The sequence below is a fragment of the Sinocyclocheilus grahami genome, unplaced genomic scaffold (assembly GCF_001515645.1).
Source record: "Sinocyclocheilus grahami isolate Dianchi unplaced genomic scaffold, SAMN03320097.WGS_v1.1 scaffold723.1, whole genome shotgun sequence".
NCBI lineage: Eukaryota > Metazoa > Chordata > Actinopteri > Cypriniformes > Cyprinidae > Sinocyclocheilus > Sinocyclocheilus grahami.
This window is the reverse complement of record NW_015505902.1, coordinates 275060-285072: the sequence shown is the minus strand read 5'-3', so window position 1 is coordinate 285072 and position 10013 is coordinate 275060. Positions and strand designations below refer to the sequence as shown.

The 10013-nt window shown below is 39.0% G+C and overlaps 1 protein-coding gene across 1 annotated transcript in view; it reads right to left on the bottom strand.

Moving 5' to 3' along the window:
- The window catches only part of LOC107560390 (chromodomain-helicase-DNA-binding protein 9-like), a 104803-nt gene that overhangs the window by 53922 nt on the left and 40868 nt on the right, over window positions 1-10013 (bottom strand). The window contains exon 3 of the mRNA XM_016244554.1: window positions 1616-2010. Coding sequence (XP_016100040.1) covers window positions 1616-2010 — 395 coding nt within the window. The remainder of the gene's footprint in view (window positions 1-1615; window positions 2011-10013) is intronic.

The window sequence follows — 10013 nt, the reverse complement described above, 5'->3', positions numbered from 1 at the left end:
AAATATAATGCGGAGATGCGGAGAAGATCTTGATTAGGTTAAAACCGAAACCAAGTCATTCACACAGAACGCACATTCAGCGCATTGACAAATACCCAAATACCACAGCTGCACTCGCGTCTCACTCAAGAGATGTAGCCATGCAAAGTTAAAACAATTTAAACTTTTAGAAAACATGTCACGAATTTGTGGAGGTTTATTCCTTTTCACTGCGTCTTATATGTTTTTAAATGCAATCTGCATGAATGTCGCTTCGGCTCTTTGGATTAAGCAATGCATAAATACATGATGCTGTTTTGTTCATAATTGTTTATGCAATTTACAAAATTATATTAGATTTTTATGAGTTAATTTAGACATAATGCACGTTTTTTATAGAGTTACTTCCTTGCATTGACAATTTAAATGCGCTGCATTATTTTGCTCATTGCGCCCTCCTGTGGCCTCGGGAGACAAGACAAAAGTTTCCTTAAGACCTATTTAATCTGCATATAAAACATTAGAGATTAGATATTAAATTTTTGTGTTTGATTGTTAAAACAAAAAATATTTGTTGTTTGTCTCAATAAATTGGGTTAATTTAAAAATGCAGTGGTTAAATAAAAAAAAATGTCTATTGCTCTTTGTTTTAAAAAAGGTTATAAAAAATGTCAATAATTATCGATACCGAACGATATGAAACATTATATCGTTAATAATTTTTTTAGCTATATCGCCCAGCCCTAGTTAAGACTACATCTGTAAGCAGGAAGACCTGCAGTGATTACCTGCATGTAGGGATTTAACGATTCACTCAACTCATGATTCGATTCGATTCATGATTGTTTTTTTTACAAAATGAGATTCAAGACAAATTATAAATTAAATGTGTCCTTTTATTATTGCTTGGTAAAATACTGTACGTTTCTTTGTGAAATTGAAATGTAACATTATTGTTGGTTTTGATTGCTTCTATTGTCCTCATTTGTTAGTAGCTTTGGATAAAAGCATTTGCTAAATAACAAAATGTAAATATAATGTAAATTTAAATAACAAAACTACAAGCCCCAAATCAAATAAATAACACAAATAAAATAAATCTCTTTGACGTCAGTTTTGTGAAATTATGCATAAAAAAATATCTGCATGAAACCGAAACAGCAGAGCTGAATGAGATGCAGATTCACTCTCTGCCAGCAGGTGGCACTTAAAGCGTTTCCTTGGTTTCCGCTATAAACAAAGCAGCTCTGCACTTATGAACTTTAATATGCATTATACAGAATCAAGAGGAAAAGAAAAAATACCATCGAAAGACAGTAAGTTCCCCTCAGACATACATTCATACAAACTCCTACCCCTAACTGAATCGCGATTTGTTTAGCATCTCAACCGATTTGAATTGTCACATATTTAAATAGATTTTTAACCGACTCGCGGTTAATCGTTACATTCCTACCTGCATGGCTAACAACATGCAGGTGAAGTCACAGAGATGTTCTTGGATGAATAGAAGTCATCACAGCTCATGACAGAAACAGCTGTATAACACTTTTCCCTCACACTCCATGACCAAAACAACAAAGAGACAAAATGTTACTCATCCTTCAGCTTGGGGAGAATGTTACAGCGGTCTTACCCAATTTGAGCCTTTTGTTTGGACTTGGATGACTTCACAATCCGAGCCTTCTTGGAACTCTTATTCTTGCCTCTGGACTTGGAAGAACCGGCCCTGTGACTGCGGTGCTGCAACGAAGACGACGGGAAGCTTTCTGGACTCATGACGCGTGGAATATTTTTCTCTCCCCTCTCTCGTGCTTTGGCGATGGCCTCTGAGATTATTCGATTGGCCTTCTGTTGTTTATCGTCCGAAAGGGACGACTCCATCTGCTGTTGCTGCTGCTGTCGCTTCTGTGCCCGCTTCTCTGACACTGATATGTACGAGGATGATGAAGAGGAAGAAGAGGAGCTGCTCTTTACTGGTGGGCTGAGTACCCGCGGCTGGCTGCTGGGACCATTAGTGTTCTTAGGAGGCTGTGAGAAAAGAGAAAAAGAAAGATATTACCACCCAAACAAGATATCAATGTTCTCCATAGGACTGGACTTCATCTAGAATTGTTGTGTAGGCAGGACTGTACAGGAAGCCAATCGATAGGCTTCTATTTCAGGATTTGGTAATTCCATATGCTAAACCTATGATGAACAATACACTATTTAAGATACCATAATGCCATGTAGACTAGTCTGATGGTCAATGTAAGGTCAACGTAAGAGCACTATTGGACAAGAAAAATAACGATGAGCTGAATTCAACAGCCATAACATTACTCCTCTAGTCATGACCTAGAAAACTTGGACTCAAGCGGATGTAAATACTTTAATAGGTTTCTTATTAAGGGGGACAAAGTCAGTACAGTGAAACAGTTACTCTGCACATACGATTAAAAAGGTTCTGTAAGCTAACTTCAAGCACAAGGACCTCACTCTAAAACACAGACCTCCAAAGAGATGCCAACAAACCAGAATGTGCAAAATCATTCACAGGCGGGGTAAGTTAACAGCCGCACCCAGCCAAATGCTGGTAGTTTTACACACAGTGGCGGCTAATTTTGCTCATCTACGGTGGTTCGCTTATAATGTGCGTTGCAAAAGCAAAGCTGATGTATAATTGTTTAAGAAAATGTGCCTACTATTTGTTGTTATCATTAGAGTCAAATCTAAACTGGGCTTAAAGGGTTAGTTCACCCAAAAATGAAAATTAGTGTGTGTTTTACTCATCCAATCGGAGTTATATTAAAAATTGTCCTGGTTATTCCAAGCGTTATTATTGTAGTGGGTGAGTGTTTCTATTTAACAGTCCAAAACACTTTAAATAAAGTGTGCGCATCCATAATAAAACATGCCTCACACGGCTCTGGGGTGTGAATAAAGGCCTCCTGTAGCGATTCCATGTGTTTTTGTAAGAAAAATATACATATTTCAAACGTAATAAACACTTTTCTCTCACTTCTGCTGATTGTCGTACGCAGAAGCTCTTCTGGCGAATGGCGAAACTTATAGCAAAATGTGGTAGTTCTCATTTTGCTATAGTTTGCTATAGTTCTACAGGAGGCCTTTATTCACCCCCCGGAGCCGTGTGAGGCATGTTTTATTATGGATGCGCGCACTTTATTTAACGTGTTTTGGACTGTTGAACAGAAACACCTGCCCACTGCAATGATAGAGCTTAGAAGTGCCAGGACAATTTTTAATATAACTCCGATTGGATTCGTCTGAAAGAAGTCATATTCACCTAGGATGGCTTGAGGGTGAGTAAATAACAGGCACATTTTTAGTGATGGAAAAATGAAGCACCGAGGTTTTCCCCTCAACTGTATCGCAAAAAGGTTCATTACTCGAAGCTTTTCAAAACGGTGCACACTAACGACATCTTGTGGTCAAAAGGTGGAAAAAGCTGCCTTTGCGTCCCCGACAACCCAGCCATTTTTGAACAGTTTCAGATAATAAATCAGTTTGTGCTATGAAAACTTGTACAAAGCAAAGAAAGCATTACGTCCATATAAATGTATTTTACATGTCAGTCATTGTTTTATACAATATAGGAATAAAAGAGTCTGTGAATAAATTTGTGTAAAAAATAGGCAAGGATACAGTATATGCATATGATCAAAATAAAAGATCATAGAATGGTCAGCTGAAGTGCTTGTGAAGCGGGAATTAATACAAAATGAACATGCACAAAACTACACGTGCAAATATTTATTCGTTTTATGATTTATTCTTACCAAAGAAGTGAGTGACACTTGAAACTGCGCAAGTGTTTCGTGTTATTTGAATCAGAATACGAAACAGTCGTGTGGTTGTGTGCAAAAATGAAGCTTCGGACGTCACGGATCACGTGGTTATCACTACTAATTTACATTTTTTGGGTGAACTAATCCTTTAAAAAAAAAAAGTGTAAGACAACAGTGTAAATGGAAAGTTAACGTTAAATTCATAATGTAATGTGTAGAGACTGATACATGCAGATTGTTCATATTTTGTTCTGTTTTGTGAGGCACATCCAAGTGAAATGAATTATCATTAAAAAAAACAAAGTGAGGACTTGGTTTTATTCATTGGTTTTGATGATTGAATGCAGGAAAGCTTGCAATCGATTTTAAGAAAAGGAAGTCCATTTAGGTGGACTAAATGGTCAGAGAAGTCCATCATGCATCAACAGGGAGAAGTCTGTCTTTTCACCGGAAGATCCAGTTATATAAAAATAAAAAACAATTTATGCATGGATGAATGGTTAATATAAGATCACTACGTTCATTCAGAAAATACATTTTCCTTTCATGCTGATTTTAATTAAAGTGGAACAAAAGAGACCAGAGATTGTGTTAGTGCAAAAAGAAATGCTTTTTGGCTCCACTTAAATTGGTCTTTGTGCATTTTTTCCCCCTAAATCACAGTCAGTTACATCATATATTTGAAATGGGGAAAAAATCTGAGTGGCAGGTTAAATTGGGAATTTTGCCAACCATTTTGCCCGGTGGGCAAAAAATTAATTACATACTTTGTTGACAGGCAAAGAACATTTCTAATTGGCTAGCTTACTGATTGGCTTAAACATCTTACTCCCCTGATTCTTTTTTGCAGTTACAGAGTCTAGGGTGGATACTGAGACAGGTGTGATTTCTCACGACACCTATTTTAATGAAGCCTGTCAGGTTTTAGAGACACTTGTGCTTACATAAACTCAAATACCGTTCAAGTGTTTGGGGCCATTCTTTACCCAGCTCAATACTTGTTGAGAATTTAATAAGCACACTAGTTACTTCATGACCTCGCCAGCAGACTAAACGTAAGAGGAGGTCCAAGATACAAATCCTCGGAGATCAATCTCATCTGATTGTTACTCAAGCAGTGCAGCATGGTATGCCTGAGTCCACCCACACATACTGGATGACAACATGGGAAATCTTTCATCTTTGAACTGCTGCATCATCAATGTTCCTAATGCCTGGGTTTCATAATATTCACTGCTATCCATTCACGTGGCCAACCAGCTATAGGGGAAGATAAAGGAATGGTTTGGCTGACTGCACAGGCAAACACAGCACACCACTGGGGCTGCACACACATATATATTCACCATTGTATTACTGGTTTAATCCTCTAAACATCAGAGATATCATTAGTAAACATAAGTTATAGGGGTGTTAATAAGTCACAGTTCATCAGAATGACATCACACACTGATCAAAGGTCAAGAGACAAAATCTTCAACCCGAGAGCCCATCTATTCACATTATCCACTCCTCACCCAATGAAATAAAAAGACAGCCATGTATAATTCACAGCACGATCATATAGCAGGCCAAGACATGCCAACTTTTATTATTCACGCCTGTTTCGCTGACAACCAATCTCCCTTTTTCATCCATTTCTTGCTCTCTTTCTCACTCGGAAAGCAGCTAAAGTGAGTTTGAAAAGAAGGAGAAAGATCTTATCTTTTACTTTATTAGGTTTTACTTTGCACGCTCGCTCTTTATAAATATGACACATGGCCAGAGCAATGTTCCAGTCATGCCAATAAAGCTTTGTTGACTCAAAAAAGAGACAGACATAAAATCGGATCACCCAGCCTGCGCTTTCCTGACGGCTAAATAAAGGGAATTATCTGGAAAGAGTGAAACAAAAGAAAAGAGAGTGGGGGTGGGTTATAAACACTAACTCATTTGGTGGCTAAACATGAGCCGGAGAGCAGAGCGAGCTCTCGTGAAATATTCACACTAATCCATTCGAGGCATGAAGGGGTAAATCAGCAAGAATGGAGAAATGGAGAAAAGCTATAGGGGGAAGGCGGGAGAGCATATGTGAGAAAATGAGTAATAGAGAGAATATGACGTGAGAGAGAAAGAGAAAGAGAGAGAGAGAGAGAGAGAGAGAGAGAGGGGAAAATGCAGCAAGCCGTGAGCACTGCAGCTATGTAACACATCTATAAATAACTGAAATTACAGGCTGCCAGCACCGCAGCGATTTCAATCCCTCTCCACGCTCAGGTCATCACCGTCTCCGTTTAGAATGAAATTATGTTGAAGCAGAAACGTGGACGCGGCACTACCACACAATGCCTGCTGCACACATGTGGCACATCCTTCTGCGCCTCGGTGAATGAAAGCAACGAAACAGGAAGAACCGACAGAGCCAGAGTACACGGAGTCAATAGCTAGATAACACAGCATTCCCTGGTAGCACACAAGCGAAAGAATAAGTAATGGAGAGAAGCAGTTAGCACAAGATGGCGGCGATTGTGTAGCCTGCCGCATGAGTCTGTAGCTGTTCAGTTCCTGCCGGCCCCCTCCCCCACCCTTCCCTCCTCCTCCTCCTCCTCCACCTCTCTCCACCCCCCACACACAAACACACATGCTCGCTCACTCACTCACTCACTCACCCGTCCTCTCGGCCTGTTCACCGTAGACATGTTTTTTCTTTTCTTCTTTCCCCCCCTCTTCCCTCTCTCCAACCGCCAACAAAAGCCTTGCCCTTTCGCCGGTTTTTTTCTCCCTCTCTCTCGCTCGCTCACTCCCTCCTCCCTTCTCTCTCTCTCGCTCGCTCACTTTCCCTCTCTCCCTCCCTCCCCCGGCAGGTCCGTGGCTGAAGAAGCCCTGTTCACCACCTCCTCCTCCTCTCCTGGCCGGGCTGCATGGAGCCGCACTTCACGGAAAACGAGGGAATGAGGAAGAGACAGAAGCAGCCGCTACGCTGGTCCGGGATTCTCTCATTCTGCTGCGCTCAGCTGAGCTTGGTCTATTCTTTTCCCTCCCTCTCTCGTGGACTCTTTCTCATCGATTCCCTCCGACCGTCCGTCCGTCCGAGAACAACTGTGCTCGATCTCTCCTGGCAGTCGTTTTCTCGTCCTCTTCTGTGTACACACACACGCATAGACCGACAAGACTTCTTGTTCCTCTTCCTCCTTTCACATCCCAGACGAAGGTAGGATTGCTAACACAAAAGGTTTTTTGTACTGGCTCAGTTGGACACTCTGTAGCTTGTTTTCCTTATTTCCACTTGTTTTTTGTCCTTCCTTTTCCCTCATTCCCCTCCCCTCTCTTAGGCTGGGGTGTGTGTGGCGAGCAGGAGACACGGACGAAGCGGAGAGAAATGAAAGCACAAAGCAGCAAAACGCATCAGCATGAATATTAGAGATGTCGTTAAAATCCGGACTCGTTTTTCTCTCTCTCTCTCCCCCTTGCTCACTCACTCTCTCTTTAGCTCATTGTGAAACAGGAGGTCCAGCAGAGGGTGCTAGCTGTTATTACATTAACTTTCACAACTTAACCCCAAAAATACTGAATTTCTCTACTTGCCAGGCGCAAAATGCACAACAGCAAGTTTTTAAGGAAATTAATACACCTACACATATATTCAACCGCTAATTTGTGTCAAAACAGCATAGTTTTGACCTAAACAAGTAAAATAAATCACAATTATAATTTGAAATATGTCATAATCATGTCAGCGATTCAATCATCAGGTTTGCACATACAGAAGAGGGGGCAGGTGGCATGAGTTCATGTGCTGCTGCCTGGATAGACTCACAGGAAGTGACAACAGATACTCAAGGGGAAATGAGGTCGTGCCCTGACTTTCCCAAAGTGTGACACATTGGCCATGTGCAGCTGTGCATGTGCACTGCAACAAACCTCTTGAGCCCACACATACACATACAGCAAAAATGAAAAGAAGTGTCTGCACTATGGAAAAACAGAGAGGAGGAAAAACGTGTATTTATGACACCTCAAATAATATGTCAGGCATATAACCACTTAGGTGCTATGACTATCTACTGAAATCACGCACAAAACTGGGTCATCTTAGCTTAAGAAACTTATGGAGTAGCAGAGAGATTAGCTGTGGTTAGGCCGAGCCTTGAGACTGGAGTAAGATCAACTTTTGCAAGGTTAAATTAAGGCAAGACAATACATGCGTACTGAAAGTCATCTAAAACACTCCTTCTCACTAGGTGGCACATAGTGTCTGTGTCTCTGTTGGTGCATGTGCACGTTCCTCTTATGTGTTCCTCAGTATGCTAGCAACAATAAAATGTTTTGCGCAGTACAAACAGGCATTGTGTGACAGAGAGAGAGAGAGAGAGATAACAAAACAGAAACAGAGAAGAAGAAAAAAAAGACAGATAACAAGGCCTTGAAGTTTGGACTGGTGGAAACAACTCAAAAACCTCAATTAACACTTTATATGATCATCTACTTACATGCAAATAAATAAACGAAAAAATCATAATATAAAAATAGTACAAATTAACATGAGCCAAAATAAATAATAAAAATAAATATTTAAATATTAATTAAAAACTTTGTCCTTTCTAATATAGACTAGTGCCATTTCAAATTACTCAGTCATTGACAGCACTCCTGTCACACACACACACACACACACACACACACGTTTTATGGTGATATTCCATAAGTGTAATTGTTTTATTACTGTACAATCTGTATTTTTCTATCCCCTTATCCTACCCCTACCCCTAAATCTGCCCCCTCACACAAAACTTTCTGATATTTTAGATATTTATATATATATTTTTTTAAACTTCATTCTGTATGATTTTTTGTTTCCTCATGGGGACCAAAAATGTCCCCACAAGGTCAAAATGTACTAGTATTACTAGACTTGAGGGGACCACAAAATGTAGGGAATACCAGATACACACACACTTTAAATATGCTCACAAGTTGTGAAGAGGAGGTTGTAATGTCAAAATGATATTTCTACATTCCTAAAAGCTTTTTGACAAGGTTATATAGAATTTTTTTCATTTGTTACTAATTTTTCTGTATAACTACTTGTACATGAACATGCCTTCACGAGAGAATAACCTAGAAGATGAAGAACATATGAGTGACAGAGAAAGCAAAGAAAAGAGTGTGCTTGTATACTGTAAAGAGGAAAACATGGCACAAACCACCTCTACACTATGGCAACCAAACGGTTAATATGTAAATAAGATGAAATAGCAGCACCAAGATATTGGGAGGAGTTCAGCTCCGCATAAGAGAGAGAGAGAGAGAGCGAGAGAGAGAGAGCTCTATTCCTTCAGTTCTCCATCTGCGCAACTTATTTGCAAACCCGCCCACTTTCAGACCTCCCATATTAGGTGGATATTTTCAAGGATATTTCAAGTCTGTGTGTGGCAAATGCTTAAGCCACCATGGAAGAAACACACTGAAATTAATGTGAACTTCTTGATCTGTACAGTGCAATCTTGACAAATTGTGCTCCTTTTAACAAGGAATGAGCTACAGCATCCTGGAACATGACCAATCCCTTAGTCTTAGTGCCTGTAACTATTCCAGATATCCAAGCAGTCACATGAAGACTAAAATGTCATTATCTTATCAGTGCATGCAGAAAGGTGCAAACAGATTTCTGTCATCATTTAAATTTTTTTGTATTTTTTCCCTTAAAAAAAACACAAATATAGTGGGTTTTAATTTATTTTTTTGGTCAAAAACACAATAAAATTAAAAAATATTATCCAGATATCCAAGCAGTCACATGAAGACTAAAATGTCATTATCTTATCAGTGCATGCAGAAAGGTGCAAACAGATTTCTGTGTCATCATTTAAATTTTTTTGTATTTTTTCCCTTAAAAAAAAACACAAATATAGTGGGTTTTAATTTATTTTTTTGGTCAAAAACACAATAAAATTAAAAAATATTTTAAAAAATAAGAAATAGCTGAATTTTCAACAGCCATTATTCCAGTCTTCAGTGTCACATTATCCTTCAGAAATTAAATATGCTAATTTGGTTGTCAAGAAATATTTCTTATTATTATCAGTAAGTTATTATTATATAGTGTTATATAAGTTGTAATCTTATGTTTATGTATAAATATCTGATTAATCTCATAGTATGCATTTCCTTGAGTTAAAGGGTCATATGATGTTGCTAAAAATAACATTATTTTGTGTATTTGGTGTAAAGAAATGCGTTTATGCGGTTTAAAGTAAAAAAAAA